The sequence below is a fragment of the Arachis ipaensis genome, chromosome B5, assembly GCF_059453495.1.
Source record: "Arachis ipaensis isolate K30076 ecotype BB chromosome B5, ASM5945349v1, whole genome shotgun sequence".
In the NCBI taxonomy this organism is placed as follows: Eukaryota; Viridiplantae; Streptophyta; class Magnoliopsida; order Fabales; family Fabaceae; genus Arachis; species Arachis ipaensis.
In genome coordinates, this window is record NC_142440.1 from 26,538,008 (window position 1) to 26,565,111 (window position 27,104).

Sequence of the window (27,104 nt, forward strand, 5' to 3'; positions counted from 1 at the left end):
AAATCTTTTTCTTAATTTTATCTCATAATTTTCGAAAATATTCTCATTAATTAATGTTTTGATTCAAAAATTTCAAGTTTGTTACTTACTTGTTAAGAAAGATTCAAACTTTAAGTTCTAGAATCATATCTTGTGATTTCTTATGAATCAAGTCATTAATTGTGATTTTAAAAATCAAATATTTTTCAAAACTAATTTCAATCATATCTTTTCAAAAATATCTTTTTATCCCTTTTCAAAATCATATCTTTTTAATCATATCTTTTTAACATATCTTTTCCAAAAATTTGATTTTAAAATATCCCTTCTAACTTCTTATCTTCTTATCTTTTCAAAAATAGATTTTCAAAATTTGTTTCAACTAACTAACTAACTTTTTGTTTGTTTCTTATCTTTTTCAAAACTACCTAACTAACTCTCTCTCTCTAATTTTCGAAAATATCTCCCTCTTTTTCAAAAATTCTTTTTAATTAATTAATTGTTTCAATTTTTAATTTTAACTTTTTCCTAATTTTCGAAAATCACTAACTCTTTTTCAAAAATTATTTTCGAAAACTTCCCCCTCTCATCTTCTTCTATTTATTTATTCATTTACTAACACTTCTCTTCATCTCAAATCATTGCTCTTATCCTCACCCTTGTGTTTGGATTATCCACTCTTCTTCACTCTTATCCCCTTTCTTCTTCTACTAACAACAAAGGAACCTCTATACCTAGGTAAAAAGGATCCCTATTATTATTATTTTTCTGTTCCCTCTTTTTTATATGAGCAGGAGCAAGGACAAGAACATTCTTGTTGAAGCAGACCCTGAACCTGAAAGGACTCTGAAGAGGAAACTAAGAGAAGCTAAATTACAACAATCCAGCAAGCACCTTTCAGAAATTTTCGAACAGGAAGAGGAGATGGCAGCCGAAAATAATAATAATGCAAGGAGGATGCTTGGTGACTTTACTGCACCTAATTCCAATTTACATGGAAGAAGCATCTCCATCCCTACCATTGGAGCAAACAATTTTGAGTTGAAACCTCAATTAGTTTCTCTGATGCAGCAGAACTGCAAGTTTCATGGACTTCCATCTGAAGATCCTTTTCAGTTCTTAACTGAATTCTTGCAAATCTGTGATACTGTTAAGACTAATGGAGTAGATCCTGAAGTCTACAGGCTCATGTTTTTCCCCTTTGCTGTAAGAGACAGAGCTAGAGTGTGGTTGGACTCTCAACCCAAGGATAGCCTGAACTCTTGGGATAAGCTGGTCACGGCTTTCTTAGCCAAGTTCTTTCGTCCTCAAAAGCTGAGTAAGCTTAGAGTGGATGTTCAAACCTTCAGACAGAAAGAAGGTAAATCCCTCTATAAAGCTTGGGAGAGATACAAGCAACTGACCAAAAAGTGTCCTTCTGACATGCTTTCAGAATGGACCATCCTGGATATATTCTATGATGGTCTGTCGGAATTAGCTAAGATGTCATTGGATACTTCTGCAGGTGGATCCATTCACCTAAAGAAAACGCCTGCAGAAGCTCAAGAACTCATTGACATGGTTGTTAATAACCAGTTCATGTACACTTCTGAGAGGAACCCTGTGAGTAATGGGACGCCTCAGAAGAAGGGAGTTCTTGAAATTGATACTCTGAATGCCATATTGGCTCAGAATAAAATATTGACTCAGCAGGTCAATATGATTTCTCAGAGTCTGAATGGAATGCAAGCTGCATCCAACAGTACTCAAGAAGCATCTTCTAAAGAAGAGGCCTATGATCCTGAAAACCCTGCAATAGCAGAGGTGAATTACATGGGTGAACCATATGGAAACACCTATAATCCCTCATGGAGAAATCACCCAAATCTCTCATGGAAGGATCAAAAGCCTCAACAAGGCTTTAATAATGATGGAAGAAACAGGTTTAGCAATAGCAAGCCTTTTCCATCATCCACTCAGCAACAGACAGAGAACTCTGAACAAAATACTTCTAATTTAGCAAACTTAGTCTCTGATCTATCTAAGGCCACTGTGAGTTTCATGAATGAAACAAGGTCCTCCATTAGAAATTTGGAAGCATAAGTGGGCCAGCTGAGTAAAAGGATCACTGAAATCCCTCCTAGTACTCTCCCAAGTAATACATAAGAAAATCCAAAAGGAGAGTGCAAGGCCATTGATATAACCATCATGGCCGAATCCAAGGAAGAAGGGGAGGACGTGAATCCCAAGGAGGAAGACCTCTTGGGACGTCCGGTGATCAACAAGGAGTTTCCCTCTGAGGAACCAAAGGAATCTGAGGCTCATCTAGAGACTATAGAGATTCCAATGAACCTCCTTACGCCCTTCATGAGCTCTGATGAGTATTCTTCTTCTGAAGAGAATGAGGATGTTACTGAAGAGCAAGTTGCCAAGTTCCTTGGTGCAATCATGAAGCTGAATGCCAATTTATTTAGTAAAGAGACTTGGGGAGATGAACCTCCCCTGTTCACCAATGAACTAAATGCATTGGATCAACTGAGATTGCCTCAGAAGAAACAGGATCCTGGAAAGTTTCTAATACCTTGTACCATAGGCACCATGACCTTTGAGAAGGCTCTATGTGACCTGGGGTAAGGAATAAACCTCATGCCACTCTCTGCAATAGAGAAACTGGAAATCTTTGAGGTACAAGCTGCTAAAATCTCATTAGAGATGGTAGACAATTCCAGAAAACAGGCTTATGGACAAGTAGAGGACATATTAGTAAAGGTTGAAGGCCTTTACATCCCTGCTGATTTCATAATCCTAGATACTGGGAAGGATGAGGATGAATCCATCATCCTTGGAAGACCCTTCCTAGCCACAGCAAGAGCTGTGATTGATGTTAACAGAGGAGAACTAGTCCTTCAATTGAATGAGGACTCCCTTGAGTTTAAAACACAAGGACATCATTCTGTAAACATGGAAAAGAGGCACAGTAAGTTTCTCTCAAAACAGAGTCAACCAGAGCCCCACAGTCAAACTCTAAGTTTGGTGTTGGGAGGCCACAACCAAACTCTAAGTTTGGTGTTGAACTCCCATATCCAAACTCTAAGTTTGGTGTTGGGGAGTCTCAACAATGCTCTGAACATCTGTAAGGCTCCATGAGAGCCCACTGTCAAGCTATTGACATTAAAGAAGCGCTTGTTGGGAGGCAACCCAATTTTTATTTATCTAATTTTATTTTTATTTTATTGTTATTTCATGTTTTATTAGGTTCATGATCATGTGGAGTCACAAAATAAATATAAAAATTGAAAACGGAATCAAAAACAGCAGAAGAAAAATCACACCCTGGAGGAGGATCTTACTGGCGTTTAAACGCCAGTAAGGAGCATCTGTCTGGCATTCAACGCCAGAACAGAGCATGTTTCTGGCGTTGAACGCCAGAAACAAGCAGCATCCTGGCGTTCAGACGCCAGAAATGCACAGTGAAGAAGAGCTGGCGCTGAACGCCAGAAACAAGTATCTGGCTGGCGTTCAACGCCAGAAATATGTTGCATCTGGGCGCTGAACGCCCAGAACAAGCATCAATTCGGCGTTTAAAGGCCAGAATTGCATGCAAAGGCATTTTACATGCCTAATGGGTGCAGGGATGCAAATCCTTGACACCTCAGGATCTGTGGACCCTACAGGATCATCTCATCATCTGTGGACCCCACAGGATCCCCACCCACCACCACTCACTCTCTTCCCTCTTCTCAATGTTCATCCTCTCTTCCCAATAAACACTCTTCCCCAAAAGTCTTCACCAATTACCTCAATCCCTCTTCCCTATTACCATTTCACCACTCACTTCCATCCACTCTTCCCCATAAACCTACCTCATAAACCCCACCTACCTTCAAAATTCAAAATCAATTTCCCACCCAAAACCCACCCTTATGGCCGAACCTTACCCCTCCTCTCCTCCATATTTTCTTCTTTTTCTTCATCTATTATTTCTTCTCTTGCTCGAGGGCGAACAATATTCTAAGTTTGGTGTGGTAAAAGCATAAGCTTTTTGTTTTTCCATTACCATTGATGGCACCTAAGACCGGAGAATCCTCTAGAAAAGGGAAAGGGAAGACAAAAGCTTCCACCTCCGAGTCATGGGAGATGGAAAGATTCATCTCCAAAGCTCATCAAGACCACTTCTATGATGTTGTGGCCAAGAAGAAGGTGATCCCCGAGGTCCATTTCAAGCTCAAGAGAAATGAGTATCCGGAGATCCGACATGAAATCCAAAGAAGAGGTTGGGAAGTTCTAATAAACCCCATCCAACAAGTTGGCATCTTAATGATTCAAGAGTTCTATGCCAATGCATGGATCACTAGGAACCATGATCAAAGTAAGAACCCGAACCCAAAGAATTATCTCACCATGGTTCGGGGGAAATACTTAGATTTTAGTCCGGAAAATGTGAGGTTGGCGTTTGAATTGCCTATGATGCAAGGAGATGCACGCCCCTACACTAGAAGGGTCAACTTTAATCAAAGGTTGGACCAAGTCCTCATGGACATATGTGTGGAAGGAGCTCAATGGAAGATTGACTCAAAAGGCAAACCGGTTCAACTTAGAAGACTGGACCTTAAGCCTGTGGCTAGAGGATGGTTGGAGTTCATCCAACGCTCCATCATCCCCACTAGCAACCAATCTGAAGTTACTGTGGATCGGGCCATCATGATCCATAGCATCATGATTGGAGAGGAAGTAGAAGTTCATGAAGTCATCTCCCTTGAACTCTACAAAATGGCCGAAAAGTCTTCCCCTTTGGCAAGGCTAGCTTTCCCTCATCTTATTTGCCATCTATGTTACTTAGCTGAAGCTTTCATAGAAGGAGACATTCCCATTGAGGAAGAGAAGCCCATCACTAAGAAAAGGATGGAGCAAACAAGAGAGCCCACTCATGGAGCTCAAGAAACACATGAGGAAGCCCATCATAAAAAAAAATCCCTGAGATACCTCAAGGGATGCACTTTTCTCCACAGAATTTTTGGGAGCAAATCAACACCTCCCTAGGAGAATTGAGTTCCAACATGGGACAATTAAGGGTGGAACATCAAGAGCACTCCATCATCCTTCATGAAATTAGAGAAGATCAAAAAGCAATGAGGGAGGAGCAACAAAGACAAGGAAGAGATATAGAAGAGCTCAAGGACATCATTGGTTCCTCAAGGAGAAAACGCCACCATCACTAAGGTGGACTCATTCCTTGTTCTTACATTCTCTGTTTTTTATTTTCTTTATGTTAAGTGCTTATCCATGTTTGTATCTTAATACATGATCATTAGTATTTAGTAACTATGTCTTAAAGTTATGAATGTCCTATGAATCCATCACCTCTCTTAAATGAAAAATGTTTTAATTCAAAAGAACAAGAAGTACATGAGTTTCGAATTTATCCTTGAACTTAGTTTAATTATATTGATGTGGTGACAATGCTTCTTGTTTTCTGAATGAATGCCTGAACAGTGCATATGTCTTTTGAAGTTGTTGTTCATGAATGTTAAATATGTTGGCTCTTGAAAGAATGATGACAAGGAGACATGTTATTTGATAATCTGAAAAATCATAAAAATGATTCTTGAAGCAAGAAAAAGCAGTGAATACAAAAGCTTGTAGAAAAAAAATAAAAAAAATAGCGAAAAAAATAGAAAGAAAAAGAAAAAGCAAGCAGAAAAAGCCAAAAGCTCTTAAAACCAAGAGGCAAGAGCAAAAAGCCAATAACCCTTAAAACCAAAAGGCAAGGGTAAATAAAAAGGATCCCAAGGCTTTGAGCATCAGTGGATAGGAGGGCCTAAAGGAATAAAATCCTGGCCTAAGCGGCTAAACCAATCTGTCCCTAACCATGTGCTTGTGGCGTGAAGGTGTCAAGTGAAAACTTGAGACTGAGCGGTTAAAGTCAAGGTCCAAAGCAAAATAAGAGTGTGCTTAAGAACCCTGGACACCTCTAATTGGGGACTTTAGCAAAGCTGAGTCACAATCTGAAAAGGTTCACCCAATTATGTGTCTGTGGCATTTATGTATCCGGTGGTAATACTGGAAAACAAAGTGCTTAGGGCCACAGCCAAGACTCATAAAGTAGCTGTGTTCAAGAATCAACATACTGAACTAGGAGAATCAATAACACTATCTGAACTCTGAGTTCCTATAGATACCAATCATTCTGAACCTCAATGGATAAAGTGAGATGCCAAAACTATTCAAGAGGCAAAAAGTTACAAGTCCCGCTCATCTGATTGGAGCTATGTTTCATTGATAGTTTGGAATTTATAGTATATTCTCTTTTTTTTTATCCTATTTGATTTTCAGTTACTTGGGGACAAGCAACAATTTAAGTTTGGTGTTGTGATGAGCGGATAATTTATACCCTTTTTGGCATTGTTTTTAGTATGTATTTAGTAGGATCTAGTTACTTTTAGGGATGTTTTTATTAGTTTTTATGTTAAATTCACATTTCTGGACTTTACTATGAGTTTGTGTATTTTTCTGTGATTTCAGGTATTTTCTGGCTGAAATTGAGGGACTTGAGCAAAAATCAGATTCAGAGGTTGAAGAAGGACTGCTGATGCTGTTAGATTCTGACCTCCCTGCACTCAAAGTAGATTTTCTGGAGCTACAGAACTCAAAATGGCGCGCTTTCAATTGCTTTGGAAAGTAGACATCCAGAGCTTTCCAGCAATATATAATAGTCCATACTTTGGCCGAGTTTAGACGACGTAAATGGGCGTTGAACGCCAGTTCTACGCTGCAGTCTGGAGTTAAACGCCAGAAACACGTCACAAGCCAGAGTTGAATACCAGAAATATGTTACAAACTGGCGTTCAACTCCAGAAAAAGCCTCTGCACGTGTAACATTCAAGCTCAGCCCAAGCACACACCAAGTGGGCCCCGGAAGTAGATTTATGCATCAATTACTTACTTCTGTAAACCCTAGTAACTAGTTTAGTATAAATAGAACTTTTTACTATTGTATTTGACATCTTATCATCTTTGGAAGATCCGGGATTGTATTTTTGATCATGTGATCACGTTTTGGGGGCTGGCCATTCGGCCATGCCTGAACCTTTCACTTATGTATTTTCAACGGTAGAGTCTCTACGCTCCATAGATTAAGGTGTGGAGCTCTGCTGTTCCTTATGAATTAATGCAAAGTACTACTATTTTCTATTCAATTCAACTTATTCCACTTCTAAGATATTCATTCACACTTCAATATGAATGTGATGAGCGTGACAATCATCATCATTCCCCCACGAACGCGTGCTTGACAACCACTTCCGTTCCACCTTAGATTGAATGAGTATCTCTTAGATCTCTTAATCAGAATCTTCGTGGTATAAGCTAGATTGATGGCGGCATTCATGAGAGTCCAAAAAGTCTAAACCTTATCTGTGGTATTCCGAGTAGGATTCTGGGATTGAATGACTGTGACGAACTTCAAACTCACGAGTGCTGGGCGTAGTGACAGACGCAAAAGGAGGGTGAATCCTATTCCAGTATGATCGAGAACCTCAGATGATTAGCCGTGCTGTGACAGAGCATTTGGACCATTTTCACAAGAGGATGGGATGCAGCCATTGACCACGGTGATGCCTCCAGATGATTAGCCATGCAGTGACAGCGCATCGGACCATTTTCACAGAGAGGATGAAAAGTAGCCATTGACAATGGTGATGTCCCTACATAAAGCCAGCCATGGAAAGGAGTAGGACTGATTGGATGAAGACAGCAGGAAAGCAGAAGTTCAGAGGGACGAAAGCATCTCTATACGCTTATCTGAAATTCTCACCAATGATATACGTAAGTATTTCTATCTTTATTTTCTGTTTATTTAATATTAATTTTCGAAAACTCCATAACCATTTGATATCTGCCTGACTGAGATCTACAAGATAACCATAGCTTGCTTCATACCAACAATCTCTGTGGGATCGACCCTTACTCACGTAAGGTTTATTACTTGGACGACCTAGTGCACTTGCTGGTTAGTTGTACGAAGTTGTGAAGTTATATTTGGACCATGGTTCTGTGCATCTGTTTTGGTGCCATTGCCAGGGAAAGAACGAACAAATAATTTTACAAATCTAAATTTGAGTGATCACGATTTCGCATACCATGTACCGAAGTAAATATTTCAAAGACTCTACTTTTCTCAGTGCAGAAGTTGAAAACAACCCTTCTTGGGGATGGAGGAGTGTAGTAGAGGGTAGAAAAGTTCTGGAAAAAGGTATCCTATATAGGGTGGACAACGGTTCAGATATCAGAATAAGAAAAGATTCATGGATTCATAATTATCTGTCTATTACTCCTAATACAGAGACTAATTCAGAGCACAATCCTACATGGGTTTCAGACCTAATTTTACCAAACAGAACATGGAACTAGATACTAATACAAGAAATATTCAGACCAAAAATTACAGAGGCTATCATAAATACTGAAATTCAACAAGGTGTTGATGAGGTTACCTGGCTGAAGGAGAAAATGGATGCTATTCAGTAGCATTTGGGTACCAGCTAGCGCTCCAATTCTTCCACCCTCCAGTGGAGTTCCTGCCAGAACAGTGTCAAAATAAGCAACTATGGCCTGATATTTGGAGCATCAAGTTCCAACCCAAGATCAAAAAATTTTCTGAAAAATTATGCACAAAGGCCTACCTGTCCAACAACAACTAAGTGAAAGACTTCCATCAGTGAGTCCATTATGTCAGTGATGCAACTGGTCCCCTGAAACTGTTGTTTATTACCTCTGGATGTGTATAGATGATGTTGAGACTTGGCAAATCACTAATTTACATATTCCAGCTTTAATTAAAGAACCATGGATTTGGTGGAGTGAGCTTGACAAAAATATAAAGTTTGGCAGTAATTCGACGAAGAAAAAGGAGCTTGTAGCAAATGTAGTATGGGAGATTTGGAAGGCTCGGAACGAGACTATATTCGAAAATCAGAGACACCATCCTCTTCAAATTGTTGATGTTGCTTGCCACGCCATGGAAGAAGACCGACACTGTAACAGCCCAGACCACCCGCTAGCACAATATTGTCTGCTTTGGCACACAAGGCCTCACGATTTTGCCTTTGACGATAGGGATGATAGCCAAAGCCTCCCACACTCACTCGTCAAAACGCGCCATGCTAGGGAGAGGTATCCACACCCTTATAAGGCATGCTTCGTTTCCCTCCCCAACCGATGTGGGACCTTACAATTGGAACGAAGCATGTCTTATAAGAGTGTGGATACCTCTCCCTAGCATGACGCATTTTGACGAGTGAGTGTAGGGGCTTTGGCTATCATCCCTATCGTCAAAGGCAAAACCGTGAGGCCTTGTGTGCCAAAGCGGACAATATTGTGCTAACGGGTGGTCTGGACTGTTACAGATGGTATCAGAGCTGGAGCCCAGATCGATGTGCCAGCGAGGGTGCTGGGCTCCCTTAGGGGGTGGATTGTAAAGTCCCACATCGATTGGGGAGGGGAACGAAGCATGCCTTATAAGGGTATGGATACCTCTCCCTAGCATGACGCGTTTTGACAAGTGAGTGTAGGGGCTTTGGCTATCATCCCTATCGTCAAAGGCAAAATTGTGAGGCCTTGTGTGCCAAAGCGGACAATATCGTACGAAGCATGCCTTATAAGGGTGTGGATACCTCTCCCTAGCATGACGCGTTTTGACAAGTGAGTGTGGGGGGCTTTGGCTATCATCCCTATCGTCAAAGGTAAAATTGTGAGGCCTTGTGTGCCAAAGCGGACAATATCGTACGAAGCATGCCTTATAAGGGTGTGGATACCTCTCCCTAGCATGACGCGTTTTGACGAGTGAGTGTGGAGGACTTTGGCTATCATCCCTATCGTCAAAGGCAAAACCGTGAGACCTTGTGTGCCAAAGCGGACAATATCGTGCTAGCGGGTGTCCTGGGCTGTTACAAATGGTATCAAAGCCGGATCCCGGATCGATGTGCCAGCAAGGGCACTGGACTCTCTTAGGGGGTGTATTGTAAGGTCCCACATTGGTTGGGGAGGGAAACGAAGCAGGCCTTATAAGGGTGTGGATACCTCTCCCTAGCATGACATATTTTGACGAGTGAGTGTGGGGGGCTTTGGCTATCATCCCTATCGTCAAAGGCAAAATCGTGAGGCCTCTTGTGCCAAAGCGGACAATATCGCGCTAGCGGGTGGTCTGGACTGTTATAGACACCCTCATTGAACACCCTTTTCCTGGAGATCCCCTTCACCTTCTAATTACTTTACCTTTTGGTTCCCCTTCTTTCTATTAAATTATGGTATTATGACTTAAGTTGGATTATTCCATTTTTACCCTTGTTGTGCTATCTTTTTTTAGACCACCAATTTCATTCAATGAAATTATTTTTAACTTGAAAAAAAAGGAAAATAATAGTCCATCTTAAATTTTAATTTTTTTTATAAATTATGTATAAATTTTGTTTAGTTTTCTTTAAAATTTTTATTTAAATTTTTTTATATTAAATAAATTAAACTTTAATTCCTCTCCAAATTTTATTCTTTAGACACGTCCTTGTTTGTTAGTCATGCATCGTTCATTGGATTGTAGATTTGTAGGGAAAAATCTTTACAAAACTTATATAGAGAATAGGGGTGACAACATACATCCTATCTACGGGTATCTAACCCTACTCAATTCGGTCGGGTAAGATTACAAATTTGATCCGTTGTGGGTAGGATTGTGTGTGGAGTGGTTTTAAGCGCGAATCGAGTTGCGTGCAAGTTGAGTCTCAACTCTATCTGACCAACCCATATCCTATATATGTATATATTATAAAAATATGTTATAGGTGGGTGTTGAATCAATGACCTCTCATTTAGTGCAAAAGTTTTTTACCATCAAAGCAAGATCATTAATTAATACTTTAACAATTTTGTTTATATAAAACCAATTCTATTTTAGTGATATATAAATACAATATTATATCATAACATTTTGTTTGTATTTGTATTATTAATTTAAGTAAAGACTTTTATGTAGAATTGAATATTTGATGGTTATATTATTTATTGGACGATTGTGTTGTTTGTGGGATAATTGTGTTGTTTATATTGAATTTTTAATTTGCATGCTCATTAGGTTATATAATAATATTGCATATTTGTGAAAACTCGTTGATAGGATCGGATATCCGCAAGTAGGGTTAGAGTTTGGTTGTTCTCAAGTCACAAGTAGAGTAGTCTTGAGTTTTAGTAATAAATTCAACTCACGAGTAAAGTCAGGATTAGGTTCAAATCCTATTCTATCCTATTCATTGCCACCCCTATTAGAAAATTGCTTAATACATACAGATTTATAGACAATTTTGGTCTTTATTACAGACAGATTTTTGGTTACCGACAGACTTCGTCCCTTTGTAAAAGCCTCGTCAGAAATTATTTACCGACAGATTTTTTTAGTTTTGTACCAGTTACCGACAAATTTTTTCTCGGTAAATTCTCCCCTCCATTTCCCTGGAACGTCAACTTTTCGACAGATTTTTCGTCGGTAATTAGAGACAGATTTTTTGACAGATTTTCTTTTGGTAATTAGGGACAAATTTTTCGACGGATTTTCCGTCAATAATTAGAGACAGATTTTCTGACGGATTTTCTGTCGGTAATTAGCAACAAATTTTCCGTCGATAATTGGAGCCTTGGAAAACCATTCGAAACTCTGAATACAGATAGAAAATCTGTTTGTATATCCGTTAGTAAGGTAAAATAGAATTTTTTAAAGATTTTTCATTGCAAAATAAATACTTTAGGTTTGTTTTCTAAATTTACTCCATCAAACACACTGTAAATTGAAAAAAGAAAGCCAAAAATCACATGGATAAATATAATATTCATTACATGATACCTATAAAATTGGATGTTATTTTTCAACATCATTAGCTAATATCTCACTGTCTCAATAAAAAGATACCCAAAAAAATAAGATGACCATCCCAATATTACATGGATCTCCTTCATTAACTGATGTCACAAATTACACTTAGTACTTAAAGATGGGATAATCTAAAATATTAATGGATAACCAAGTTGCATTGGCAGCATTAAGCTCCACATTGGAAGTTGATCTTGGCATCTCCTGACTGAAATAGAATTAAAACCTCTCACTGTTGAAGATATGATGGATAGATAGCCATAAACCTTTAACGGCAATTAAAAGACAGGAAAAAATCTCCACCTGCTATCGAGTGAAACAACATAGCTATTCAAGGCCAATGCATATGAAGTAGACTGCAAAAATGACCTATATAATCATATTATTGCAAATATTGTTTAAAATGGAGGATTGAAAATTTAGTTAACATATCTTTCTAATTGACAGAAGTTGAGAAGCAATTGCATATGTTAAAGCAATACACTTACTTGACTATGATAATGAATAGTGTTAGCTCCAATTATAAGAACACCACCTATTGGTAGGTCCCCTCAAGCAAACCAAAAATTACTAGGTACATTGACATGCTTAAAGCCCCACGAGAGAGAGAGAGAGAGAGAGAGAGAGAGAGATACAGAATAATAGAAAAAGGAGAATGATATTTGTACACCTTGATATGTGTTTTACTTTTGTACCCCAAATCTATCACCAATAATTTGGATTTGATCCCCGACACACTTTTTCTTCTTCTATCTTCTCCATTCTTGGATTTAATACGTGTATAAATTGAACACCAATTTACAGTTTGGATGCTAAATTTGCATCAGTTATACTACTTAAGATTCATAAAATATGCAGTATAAAATCCCTTATAGCACGAAAACATGGAAGAAAATACACAGCAAAGAGAATGCTAAATATGCAAAGTCAGATGCACCAAAGTTGATACTATCAAATACAAATGCCAAAACATTGATGGGTTAGGTGGTTGCAACAAACTGATAGAAACAATCAAACATAAATATAAGTCTCACAAATTTAGGGTGCTAAAAAGATTAGATACCAATGTACACGAAATAGACTTACGAGTATTTCAATTTTTATGAGGTGGAAGACATCAACAACTCTTGTAAATAGTTTAGCTCCAAAAAGAAGTCCTGCACCAAGAATGAATGTAAGAGCCAATCCCAGAACCAAATCATCTGCAATATAATTGTTTGTTAGTCTTACAGCTAATTTAATTGAGCAAAGATTAGGATATTTTTTCTTTAAATAGCAATGTAAAGAACCTGTAATACTCAAGCTGCCTAGCAAACATAGATTTGGCATTATGTAAACAGAGAGGTATGAACAAAAATAGATTGAAAGTAGGATGAAGTAAAAAATAGCGCATTATGTAAACAGAGAGGTATCAACCTGCCCAGCAACAGCAAGACCATCGACAAGAAGAGATACTGCCAGCCAAATCTGCAGGCAGACTTGAAATGCAGCCATAGATTTTGATCCCTGGCGGGCAGCTAGTGAGGTGGCCAGAGTGACACAGAATGTTACAGTAGTTACTCTAATTAAGAACAAAAAACTTGGATGACAAGAATAAAACAAAAAATAATCTCAATGCTGAAATGCTAGTTAACCTATTTGGCTATTTTCTAGGGATAATCAACTCGAAATGCAATCATAGAACATGACACTTCTATAGGATTTCAATAATACTGAATGCAATTAAAATAAAAAGAGAATTGTGAACAAGAAAGAGAAGATGATAGCCCACTCGGCACTCTCTAACTCTGTTGGGTATTTTGGACGGCCTATTCGGAATCGGACAGCTTTTGCTGAATATATAGGGAGGCCTTGTTGAAAATATACTGCATGGTAAAAAAATATACATTAATCAGCTAATTAAGTTTAACTTAATATTCTTGACATTAGTCATTTTTCAGTTCAACGCTACTGGAGTAACCTTTGAATGGCTGACATGAATCTTAGTGATTAGACATATTTTGGAAGTTGGCTTATAAGCTAAAGTCTCTGGGACAGAAGGATCACTTCCCCTTTACTAGACCAGTACGATGCTCTAAAATCAGTCCTATCTCGAGGATCCAATGTATTCAGAACACTTTCTCATCAAAAAATATAATTAAATAAGTTAAGCATCATTAATCATTTTTCATTAACCATTACAACATTTTCCTAATCAAGTACAATCACATGGATAAAAAATAATTCTCTTAAAGTGAGTTTTCATGCAAATTATAAATAAATTTGTTAATATGATCAAATTAAGATCAAATGTCATATTTTACTTACTGTTTGCTGCTCAAAGAAGCTGTCAAGGTTAAAGCTTTGTGATCTTGAAATGAGTTCAAAAGCATTCATTGAAACCGATTTCTCTTTTCTCTTTGTCACTTGATTTTCCTACACATAAATCAAAGAGAATTAACTTAATGACATTTCTACAGATCAAAACTCTCTTATGATAGGCAAAGTAACCTGCCAGCAACTAAGAAGCACCCCAATTAAAGTCAAAAATACTCTATCCAAAATAATTTTCAAAGGGCAGAGAGTCCTTGCAATAGCCTGAACAGAAGATGCTTCGGCTTCTATCTGTAATAAAAATTTATCACAAGGAGTTAGATTAGAAAACTGCCAAGAAGAAACAGAAACACTTAAAATGAAATCATACCTCTTCTTTTGTGGTAGGAACAGGTTGAATATGGTGGGAGGCATGAAACATGCTAAAATGGTAAAGAGTAGAGTTCTAAAACTAGATTGCTAATGGACACACACGTTAGAATGCCAATAATAAAACAAACAACAAAGAGAAGAGGGTGCAGCAACTATCTTTAAACAAATAAACCAGTTAAGGTAATTTACCTTTATCAAAGTATGGATTAAAAGTATTTTTGATAGCTTCTCTATATCATGCAAGTCTACATGAATATAAAATTACTTGGTAAAAAGTAGTAAAGAAAAAAAATAATTACTCAACGAAAGATAACATTAAAAAAGATGGTAATTAGAAAAGATGAAGCAATAAATGTATTGTCGCTGTAGAACTATGCAACGCTGAATGAATAGATCATAATATTACATCTTTCATTTTGCATCTACCTAGAAAAGTTTAGCAATAGTCCGTTTTGAAGGTAAGATTTTATGATACACATAACATATATATATAAGTATCCATCTAGTAGGAATATCCTATGAATACAAATCAAATTAAAAGAAATTTGTAGAGATTATTGATGCTTACGCGATAGGGAGAGAGAATTCGGGGCTCATGTACAACACATTAGCTCTCACAGGAGGATTTGCAAGCTACATAGAAAATTAATATGAGTTTGAGCAGAAATAAGAACAAGTAGTGTGAACAAAAGAGAGCTTAAACCCTAACCTTGAGTAGAGGCGTTACAGATCCATCGTTAAGAGTGAAGATATCGGAAAGAGAAAAAGACTGAGAGGTTTGACCGTGTTTGCGGAAAGCAGGTCCATGCTGATCGAAATCCATCTCCATGTTATGATCGAGATGTGTGAATCTTGATGTGCCTATCTTTCTTCGTATAATGAAAGTTGTAAATAATTATCAAACAAATAGCTCAAATTGAATTAGAAATTACTTGAACAGAGCATAACAGAATAGATTCAATGTTCGTCTAAGCAAATGATAATAAGTGAAAGAGCCTTCGGTCAAAAGCAATGGCCTACCATGAATTTTAGGTAAAAAAAGCTTCGATTGCAGAAAAAAATCATCAAAATCAGAGTAAACCCACATATTCAAACGAATCACAAAAGCAGAGTATGATAAACCTAAAATTGGCATAGAAAAATTGAGCTCTAAGGTTTATCATGAAGAACAAAATCACAAAATCATGATATATATACCTAAAATTTGAGATGCTAACGAGAAGAACTAAGAGAGCGAGTTGATATTAGATGGAAGAGGCGTCAAAGGAAGAAGATGCGATGAGAGGGGGAAAAAAAAGCTCAGCAACGATGGGAGTAGGCGCGACGAGAGTGGCGGAGGAGGGATCTCGTGCGACGCAAGGAATGACAGAGAGAGATTGTGTGACGCAAGCGGCGGCGACAGCAGCAGCGGCGGAAGAAGCAGAAGCAGCAGCCATGGAGAGAAGAAGTAGCTCGTGCGACGGAGAGAGGAAGAAGCTCGTGTTTCATTTATGAATGGAGCTCGAAACAGAGTTTGAATGGGGGCTGCCACGGAGAGAGAGGGGGTAGGTTAGGTTTAATTTAATATTTTCGACGGAGTATTTTAAATTACAAACAGATTTTCTATCTGTAATAATTTAATAAAATGCGTCGTTTTTATTCATCTAATTACAGACGGATTTTCCGTCAGTAACCATTTTCCACAAAAAAAATTTAATTTTTTCGACAGAATTATCGACGGATTCTCTTTTACATATATAATTTATGCTAATTCATTTTTTTTTGTTTTCGACAAAAAATTCCTCGCAAATTCTGTCTGTATTTCCATGGGATAAAATCATTCGAAAATATCCGTATGTAATAACTAGTTTTCTAGTAGTGTATGGAGTGTATCGGTAGCAAAAGTTTTCACCAATTAAATATTTTTGACACGTGTATAACTACATTGTTACTAATTAGTTATATATTTAAATTAATTTTTAATTAACAAAACAAATAAAACATATATTTTATGTTAAAAAAATATTAACGTCAAAACCGTATTTATTATAAAGATGTATATGTAATATATTAAAAAAATATTATTTATACATTAAATATTTTTATATTGGTATAAAAATACAATTATTATTAATTAGTTATGTATTTAAATTATTTTTAATCAATAAAATATATATTTTGTTGTTAAGAAAATATTAATATCAAAACAATTTATTATAGAGATTGAATACTTAAATAGTATCAAATCGAACCGGTATTGACAACACTGGAAGAAAATGTGGATCTCTGTCACAGTCTCGTATTTGATCTACTTAATTGAGAAACAAAATTGATTCTTGCATTGAAGGCGCGCCTGAGTGTGAGCCCGATTAATTTATAATTTAAAAAAGGGATGTTACGGGGGTCATTCCATGAAGTGTGTATTTAACTTTTTTGTTTTAGAATTAGTTCTAGTTTTAGAATTTAAAGTTAAGGTTTAATGTATATTATTATGATTCACAATAATTCTATTTAATAAATTAAGAATCTTAATATGCTCTTAAGTCTTAACTACTATCAATCTATCATTTATGTATATATTTATATGTATTTTTTATAAATTTAATTTTAATATACTGTGAGTGTAAAATAATTTTACATGTACATTTAACTGCATAATGATATAATAACAAAAATAACTTTTTTTATATTGAGTGCGTAATAATTATTTAAAAAAATAAATATGATTGAACAATTATATAAAATATTTTACACTATCAATGCATTAAAATTAATTTTTTTATATATTATTTTTAATATATATATATATATATATATTTTAATATAGGTTTAATCGATTTGTCAGTCCCTATAATTTTATTGAATTTTCAATTAGGTTACTATACTTTTTTTCGATTAAGTCCCATACTATATCAGATTTTGTAATTAAGTCCTTGCCGTGACAAGAATGTCGGAATTAACGGAATATTCCGTTAAACAAAACCAATATGCCTAATACTTGATTGAATATTCTGTATAGTTTAATAGAATATTCCATTAATTCTAATATATTTGTTACGGTAGGGACTTAGTTATAAAATCTGATGTAGTATAGTGTAACACCCTACCATACAGAGTCTTATGCTTAAGTCATAATTCCGAGATGGCAAGGTATTACGACCTCTAGAATTAAAATTTAGTACGTATAGTAGTATGAATGATTGATTATAACTAGGAGCCTTTGTAGAAAAAGGGATAAACAAAAACCGTAACTCAAAAGCGCAACACTCCGATCGATAACGTAACGAACAGGGATAAGCTAACGCGAGATTATATATATACAAAAGAGTGTCAAAAACGGGAATATCAAAACTCAAATCCGAATCCGGAGATAACCGGTCCGAGCATAGCAATATATAACCCAAAGGGACACAAAAACAGAGAACCTAGTCTCCAAAATCCCCTCTAAGAGGAGTCATCACAGTTTGTATTATTCAATGGAGATAAAAGTATCTAAGAGAAATCATAAAATCAAAACAGAGTCCCGAGAACAAGGATCTTCGCTAATCCAGAAGTCTCCAGCATGCCTCAACAGGAAGCCTCGCGTCCTGCATCTGAAAACCACAAAATCCGCATGGGTGAGAACCAGAGGTCCCCAGCATGGTAACAGTTCCCCATATATAATATGTAATAATAGAGGAAAGCCGAAGGCAATCTTAGGACTTCCTCCAGATAATATCAAAGCTTATAAACAAGTTATACCATAAGTGGCAACTGACTAAAGATCCTTCAGTCTAACTAATACTTCCCTTTCCAATTCCTTCAGACCTCCCAACCACCAGCAAGAGTATAATGTAGCAAACACAGCTAAATCAAACAAGAGATATACAAATAGGAACAGATAAGGCATTTAGACAATTAGCAAGTAATATGCAGTCAAATAGGCAATCTCAAACAATTCATATAGTATGCATATGATGAATGTCTGTCCCTAGTGGCTGATGATATCATCTGTCAGTTATAGAGCCAACTCGACAAGTCCTGGTAGCTAACCATTGGACTGTCCCTCTGTCGCGCATCCCCAACTCGAGTTATACTCATCATAAACTTGATCATAATCATGATCCATATCCATCACCCTCACTGGTGAATATTTACGGGGGCGAGCTCATCTGGGGCTTTCACAGTGCCCGGCCACACTTACGACATAGGGTAAAAAGAGCTTCGAGTCTCAACCTGGAGCACGTGGTGGCTAGCCACTGCTTCCTCCCAGGAAAACCCTCATCTCCGATGGTGGAAGTGCAAACATTCACAATTCATTCAACAACATATATGCATTTATACTTAGCCATAATCATGGCTCCGCCGTAGCACGGCAATAATCCAGCCATCCGGCTCACGGTTAAATCCATAACCAGCCAATTCATTAGCAATTACGGCCCTTCGGACCATGGCATAACAAGCACTTCCACTGCCATCCTCCGCATCTCACATAATCATCTTTGATCTTCATTGATCATTCATTTTTCCCTTGCTTCATTCACAAGTTATCACATTCACTAGCTCCTTGTCTCATTGCTAGGCATATTATAATGATTTAAGACATAAGTGGTGAGATCGGAAGCTTAGAAGTATGAAATTTGGCCTTTAAAACTCAAAAATCAACTTTGGGATGAAAACAGGGCCACGCGTACGCGCACTCCACGCGCACGCGTGGATGGCCACAAAACTCATCGACGCGCAAGCGTCATACGCGTAGACGCGCGGGTTGAAAAATAGCCAAACGACGCGCACGCGTCAGCCACGCGTACGCGTGGGTGCTCTTGCGCCCCAGGCACAAAACTGGCACAATTCTGGCACAACTCTCGGGAAAATAGCTGGGCATTTGGTGCAGCGCATCGACGCGCTCGCGCACACCACGCGCATGCGTGGATGGTGCTTTCTTGAAGAACGGCGCGTATATGCCAAGTGCGCCTATGCGCGGAGGGTCATTCTGCTAAAAATCTTCTAAGTTAAAAGCTGCAGAATTCACAGATTCAACCCCCAACCTTCCGACGGACATAACTTTCTCATTTTAAATTATTTTCCGCCCGTTCTTCCAGCGGCGTGGACATCCCGGATCCAATTTCATTTCTAAATAAGTTTGGTACAAAACGGGGATCCTTAGTCCAAGTTATGGCCCGTCAAAACATGCCCGAAAACCATGTTTTCATACAAAACCACAAGGTGCCATTTTCAAAACAAACCATTTTCAACTCTTTTCAAAATCAACCAAAACATGCCAATTTCACCTTTTTCGAAATCAATCAAAATGTATCAAAATCAACATCAAGCCATCCTCAACTCACACATTGACACTTTACCAAAATTCCCAAAACCACCGTCCAACCATTTTAACACTTCTCAATCAAATGGCTACAGGGCAAACACAATATCATATCACACATCCTTCCTCAGCCCAATTTCCGATAATACCATTTCCAAATCAAACATCATGATACATAATCATCATCATACTCACCATCAACATGGCACCACCCACTAATTCAACCTCAATCATTCATCAAGCATATATCACAACATGTAGTTTCTCATATATCACACAATCAAGACATCAATATTCATAATCACATATATGATCACATCATATATCTCAACTATTCAACAACATCATCAATTCAATGCCTATCTTAGGGCCTTCTAGCCTAAGTATTTCCTACCACATTACATATTAGATACGAGAAACCGAGACTATACCTTAGCCGATTTACCAAGCTCAACCAGAGCACTTCCAAATCACTTTTTCTCAAGCTCTCAAGATCTCAACACCTCCAAAAACAGATTTTATCACACAAAACTCCCTTTTCAAGCTTTCCAAAGTCACCAATCAAACTCCAATATTCACATATACACAACCTAAGTCACAATCATCATACCCATACACAACATCTCAATACCCAAACATCATAGAACAATAAATTACACTAGGGTTGAGAATCTTACCACACCCAAGGTCCAAGGAGACAAGATTAACCTTCTCCTTCAAGAGAGTTGGGTCCTATCCCAAAATTTGAATATTTTTGCTCATGAAACTCGAAATCAAGGCTGGAAATTCAAAGAGCAAAACGTAGCTTACCTCAAGATTGATTGTATGGGTTTTGTAGAGCTATCTGCGATGAACGCGTGGCCGTAAACGGTGCAGCGATCGGAGCTCTAGATCAAAAGTTATGGTGGTTTGAAGATCAAGTGAGAGATAGAAGTTTGAGAGAGTGATCTTCCCCTCCCTTACTCCATTTTAGCGTGTGTGTGTGTGTGTAACAAATGAGGAGAGAGAGTGCTAAAAACTAGGGTTTTGACTTAGTTTAGTTGGGCCAAGGGCCCACTTTGGATCCGGTTGGCCCGGTTTGGCCCGTTCGGTCCAATCTTGGTCCGATTTCTATAAAATTGGTACCAAAATTCTCGTCTCAATCTCCTCTATCATCTTTAGCCATAAAAATCACATTTTTGGCTTTCTAGAATAAATTCTCATTTATGGGTTAATTAGCCATTAATTAACCGGGTTTTACATTCTACCCACCTAATTGGGAATTTTGCCCACAAAATTCAAATTCAATTACTTGAGAATAAGTGCGGATAATCCGATCGCATCTCTGACTCAAGTTCCCAAGTGTGTTCCTCAACACCGCCTCGACTCCATGCCACTTTGACTAATGAAACCTCTTTTCCACGCAACCGTTTGATACTAGTATCATCAATTCTGACTGGAGCCACTGGAAGCGTCAAATCTTTCCTTAACTGAACTGATTCAGGTTCTAACACATGGCTAGCATCAGGAGTGTACTTCCAAAGCTATGAAACGTGAAACACGTCGTGCAGGTTCGAAAGATGAGGTGATAGAGCCATCCGATATGCCACCGGTCTAACCCTTTTCAGGATCTGAAATGGACTGATGTACCGAGGATTCAACTTCCTTGCTTTAATCGCCCTACCTACTCCCGTGGATGGAGTAACCTTAAGGAAAACATGATCTCCTTCCTCAAATTCCAAGGGCTTCCGTCTCTGATCGGCGTAACTCTTTTGGCAACTCTGCGCCGTAAGCATCCTATCTCGGATTTTCTTGACTTGTTCAGTGGTCTCAGCTATCATCTCCGGCCCCAACAAGCCTTTCTCTCCAGCTTCATACCAACATAGCGGAGATTGACATTTCCTCCCATACAATACCTCATACGGAGCCATTCTGATACTCGCATGGTAACTATTATTGTATGCAAACTCCACTAACAGCATATACCGATCCCAACTCGCCGGTTGGTCTAAAACACAAGCTCTCAACATATCCTCTAGTGTTTGGATTGTCCTCTCGGATTGACCATCTGTTTAAGGATGGTAAGCCGTACTCAAGCTTAGTCGGGTTCCGAAAGCTTTCTGAAATGCACCCCAAAACCTCGAAGTGAAGCGAGAATCTCTATCAGAGATTATAGTAGCCGGTACGCCATGAAGTCTCACAATCTCCTATATGTACAACCGTGCTAGTTCCTCAAGGGTGTAAGTCATCCGAATGGGTAAAAAGTGAGCTGATTTCGTCAGTCGGTCTACAATCACCCATATAGCATCAAAACCAATCCTAGTCCTTGGCAATCCTGACACAAAGTCCATTGCAATACTTTCCCACTTCCATTGCAGAACCTCTAAAGGTTGCAACATTCCGGAAGGTCTTTGATATTCAATCTTCACCTTTTGACAAGTTAAGCACTTTGAAACATATTCTGCCACATCATTCTTTATGCCTGGCCACCAAAACATCGCCTTTAAATTATGGTACATTTTAGTACTTCCCGGGTGAATGGAGAATCCGCTTTTGTGTGCCTCCTTTAAGATATCTTGCCTCAAAGTGCCAACATTCGGCACAATGATTCTACCCTTGAATCTCCATAACCCATCTTGTTCTTCCGACACTCTCCACTGTTTTCCTTGCTCGATAGTCGGTACACCTTCCATAACGCTTCATCATTTTCATGAGCCTTTAGGAGTTCGGACTTAAAGTCACTCGAGATTTCTAATCGGCTCAAACACAAAGTTCCAGATACTTCTTGAGTACAAATTTGTAGACTCTCGAATCCCTTGAGCAACTTCTCCTCTTGAAGCATCATCCAAGCCGCATATAACGACTTCCGACTTAACGTATCCGCCACTACATTCGCCTTTCCCAGATGGTAATTCAACTCAAAGTTGTAGTCCTTCAATAATTCCATCCACCTTCTCTGCCTCATATTAAGCTCTTTCTGATCAAAGAGATATTTCAAGCTCTTGTGATCGGAGAAGACTTGGAACTTAACCCTATAGAGGTAATGCCTCCACACCTTTAGCGCAAACACGACCGCAGCGAGTTCCAAATCATGCGTAAGGTAACTAACTTCATGCGGTCTCAACTGGCGTGAGGCATACGCCACCACATTATGATGCTGCATCAGCACGCATCCTAGACCCTTTAGTGAGGCATCACAGTACACCTCAAACGGTTCGTTCGGCTCAGGTAACACCAACACAGGTGCAGTGGTCAACTTTTTCTTCAATTCCTGAAAGCTCTCCTCGCACTCAGGAGTCCAAACAAACGGAGTGTCTTTGTAGGTTAACTTTGTCAACGGCAAGGCTAATTGTGAAAAGCCTTTGATGAATCTTCGGTAATAGCCAGCTAAGCCCAGAAAACTCCTTATCTCAGTTACTGTGGTTGGTTGTTTCCAATCCATCACAGCCTCCACCTTAGCTGGATCTACGGCTATTCCCTTCTTACTCACCACGTGACCCAAAAACTTTACCTCATCCTTCCAAAACTCACACTTAGACAGTTTCGCATAGAGTTTCTTCTCCTTTAGAATCTGCAACACGGTCCTCAAGTGTTCCGCATGCTCTTCTTCAGTCTTGGAGTAAATCAGTATGTCGTCAATGAAGACAACAATGAATTTATCCAGAAACGGACGGAACACTCTATTCATGTAATCCATGAATACTGCAGGAGCGTTCGTCAACCCAAAGGACATTACAGTGTACTCGTAATGACCATAACGAGTCCTGAAAGCAGTCTTAGGGATATCCTCACCCCTCACCCTTATCTGGTGATAACCGGATCGCAAATCGATCTTGGAGAAAACCCCAGCTCCTTGTAACTGATCCATGAGATCATCAATCCTCGGCAATGGGTACTTATTCTCTATCGTGACCTTGTTCAGCTGCCTGTAATCCATACAGAGCCGTATACTCCCGTCCTTCTTCTTTACCAGTAACACTGGAGCACCCCACTGGGAAATACTTGGTCTGATAAAGTCCTTACCTAACAAGTCCTCTAACTGAGACTTTAGCTCGGCCATCTCTAACGATGACATTCTATAAGGAGCACTTGAGATTGGTCCCACCCCAGGCACCACTTCAATAGCAAACTCGACATCTCGGTTAGGTGGAAATTCATCAATGTCATCGGGAAACACCTCCGAAAACTCACACACCACCGGAATCTGTTCCATCCTTTGATCATCACCCGAAACACCCGCGGTTAACAACAGGATACCCTGACATTCGATTCCGGAGCAGTTCACCATCATCGAATTCAAGTAATAATTATTCACCACGACCGGCCCTTCTGTATCTTCCGACATAAAGTACACCGACTTTGTAGAACAATCAAGCAGGACCTGATTCTCAGATAACCATTCCAATCCCAAGATAAGGTCAAGATCGATCATCGGTAAGCAAATTAAATTATGGACAAAATCACGCTGCTTGAACCTAAACAAAACTTTCAGGCATCCTAGCCTAGTTACCATGGCCTCATGGGTAGCATTATACACTTTTAGGTCATAACCTAAGGTTACGATCTTCAATCCTAACTCATGGGCTTTCTCAAATGCAATGAATGAATGCGATGCTCCCGAATCAAATAAAGCATTTAAAGTTCGACCAGCTATTTCACAGTTACCTCGGATAAGTGCCTCAGATCCCTCAGCACCTATAGCTGAAGTGGTGAACACCCGACCAGTCTGTTGTGCCTTTCCGGAACTTTGTTTCTGCTTCTCCGGACAATTTGCGGCTCTATGCCCCGCCTTTCCACAATTGTAGCACAAACCCCATCCGGCCTTGCACGGTGCTCCCGGATGGTGACTTCCACACCTAGTACAAGCTTGATCATTCTGAGGATGCTTTCCAAACCTTTTACCTTGGAAGTTGTTGTTATTGGGCCTCCTAAAAGAACCTCCCCTCTTGAAAGATGGACCTCTAGGTGCAAAGCTCTTCCCTTGGTTCTGTGGGAATGATCCTTTGTGACTCCCTCTCTCAGCAGCCGCCTTCTTCACGCACTCTTCAATAACTCTACACTTGTTCACCAACTCAGAGAAAGTCCTGATCTCCATTGGTCCCACTGAGATGAAAATATCACTCTGGAGTCCTCCTTCATACTTAACGCACTTCCATTCCTCATATTCTACCGGAGTCCCTTGACACATACGAGAGAATCTGAACAGCTCCTCAAACTTGTCAGTATACTCAGATACGGACATAGTACCCTGCTTCAGCTGCAATAATTCAAGCTCCTTGGCCGTCCTAGCAGAAGTCGGAAAGTACTTCTTATAGAACTCCTCTTGGAAGACATCCCAGGTGATATAATCGTCACCCTGTTGCAGAAGGCGTCGGATTCCTTGCCACCAATGCGACGCTTCCCCAGTGAGCAAATAGGTAGCAAACTCCACACGCTGCCCTTTAGGTACCACCTGCGCTTGCAGTGCTCGTTCCATGGCCTGAAACCATGTATCGGCCTCAGTCGGGCTAGTGGTTCCCTTGAACTTAGGTGGATTAACCTTCAAAAAGTTTGCCAGTGTCATCAGGTCCTGAACTCCACCTCTGTCATTACCATGGTTGTTCATCTGTGGACCAAGAGCCTCAGCAGTGGCTTGCATAGCAGCAGTCATGTTCTCCAACGCAGTCATAAAGTTCACTGGGTCATTAGGGTTAATCTCTGGCGCACAAGCGTTCGTATGACCTCTCCCACGGCCTCTACCGTGTCCACGAGGCGCCATCTGGTTCCTATACACACCAAACAATCGATATTAAGTTGATCAGTCTCAATATTGGAAGTTTAGTACTTCAAAGTCCCAAATGCATGCTCATGAACGTTTATGCCAACTATATCAAGTAGATATACTAACAGCACATAACACACATACAGAGAATGCACAGAAGCTTAGTCAGTCCGTCCCTCAGGCTCTACAGGAACAAACTGCTCTGATACCATAATGTAACACCCTACCATACAGAGTCTTATGCTTAAGTCATAATTCCGAGATGGCAAGGTATTACGACCTCTAGAATTAAAATTTAGTACGTATAGTAGTATGAATGATTGATTATAACTAGGAGCCTTTGTAGAAAAAGGGGTAAACAAAAACCGTAACTCAAAAGTGCAACACTCCGATCGATAACGTAACGAACAGGGATAAGCTAACGCGAGATTATATATATACAAAAGAGTGTCAAAAACGGGAACATCAAAACTCAAATCCGGATGCAAAGATAACCGGTCCGAGCATAGCAATATATACATATAATAAAATAAGAAAACCCCAAAGAAAACCCAAAGGGACACAAAAACAGAGAACCTAGTCTCCAAAATCCCCTCTAAGAGGAGTCATCACAGTTTGTATTATTCAATGGAGATAAAAGTATCTAAGAGAAATCATAAAATCAAAACAGAGTCCCGAGAACAAGGATCTTCGCTAATCCAGAAGTCTCCAGCATGCCTCAACAGGAAGCCTCGCGTCCTGCATCTGAAAACCACAAAATCCGCATGGGTGAGAACCAGAGGTCCCCAGCATGGTAACAGTTCCCCATATATAACATGTAATAATAGAGGAAAGCCGAAGGCAATCCTAGGAGTTCTTCCAGATAATATCAAAGCTTATAAACAAGCTAAACCATAAGTGGCAACTGACTAAAGATCCTTCAGTCTAACTAATACTTTCCTTTCCAATTCCTTCAGACCTCCCAACCACCAGCAGGAGTATAATGTAGCAAACACAGCTAAATCAAACAAGAGATATACAAATAGGAAAAGATAAGGCATTTAGACAATTAGCAAGTAATATGCAGTCAAATAGGCAATCTCAAATAATTCATATAGTATGCATATGATGAATGCCTGTCCCTAGTGGCTAATGATATCATCTGTCAGTTATAGAGCCAACCCGACAAGTCCTGGTAGCTAACCATTGGACTGTCCCTCTGTCGCGCATCCCCAACTCGAGTTATACTCATCATAAACTTGATCATAATCATGATCCATATCCATCACCCTCACTGGTGAATATTTACGGGGGCGAGCTCATCCGGGGCTTTCACAGTGTCCGGCCACACTTACGACATATGGTCAAAAGAGCTTCGAGTCTCAACCTGGAGCACGTGGTGGCTAGCCACTGCTTCCTCCCAGGAAAACCCTCATTTCCGATGGTAGAAGTGCAAACATTCACAATTCATTCAACAGCATTTATGCATTTATACTTAGCCATAATCATGGCTCTGCCGTAGCACGGCAATAATCCAGCCATCC

General features: G+C 39.1%; 2 protein-coding genes across 2 annotated transcripts; both read right to left on the reverse strand.

The window, feature by feature from the left end:
• Positions 1 to 13,680: 13,680 nt before the first annotated feature.
• On the reverse strand, positions 13,681 to 15,386 carry LOC107641788 (uncharacterized). Its single transcript, XM_088489181.1, has 6 exons — positions 15,267 to 15,386; positions 15,126 to 15,190; positions 14,556 to 14,607; positions 14,363 to 14,476; positions 14,180 to 14,287; positions 13,681 to 13,737 (listed from the first exon to the last, which is right to left on the reverse strand). Exons 1-6 carry the CDS (start codon positions 15,384 to 15,386, stop codon positions 13,681 to 13,683), a joined length of 516 nt encoding a protein of 171 aa, XP_088345307.1.
• A 6,641-nt stretch (positions 15,387 to 22,027) lies between these two features.
• LOC148563668 (uncharacterized) lies at positions 22,028 to 25,578 on the reverse strand. Its single transcript, XM_088486895.1, has 3 exons — positions 25,401 to 25,578; positions 24,486 to 24,953; positions 22,028 to 22,155 (listed from the first exon to the last, which is right to left on the reverse strand). Exons 1-3 carry the CDS (start codon positions 25,576 to 25,578, stop codon positions 22,028 to 22,030), a joined length of 774 nt encoding a protein of 257 aa, XP_088343021.1.
• Positions 25,579 to 27,104: the final 1,526 nt, after the last annotated feature.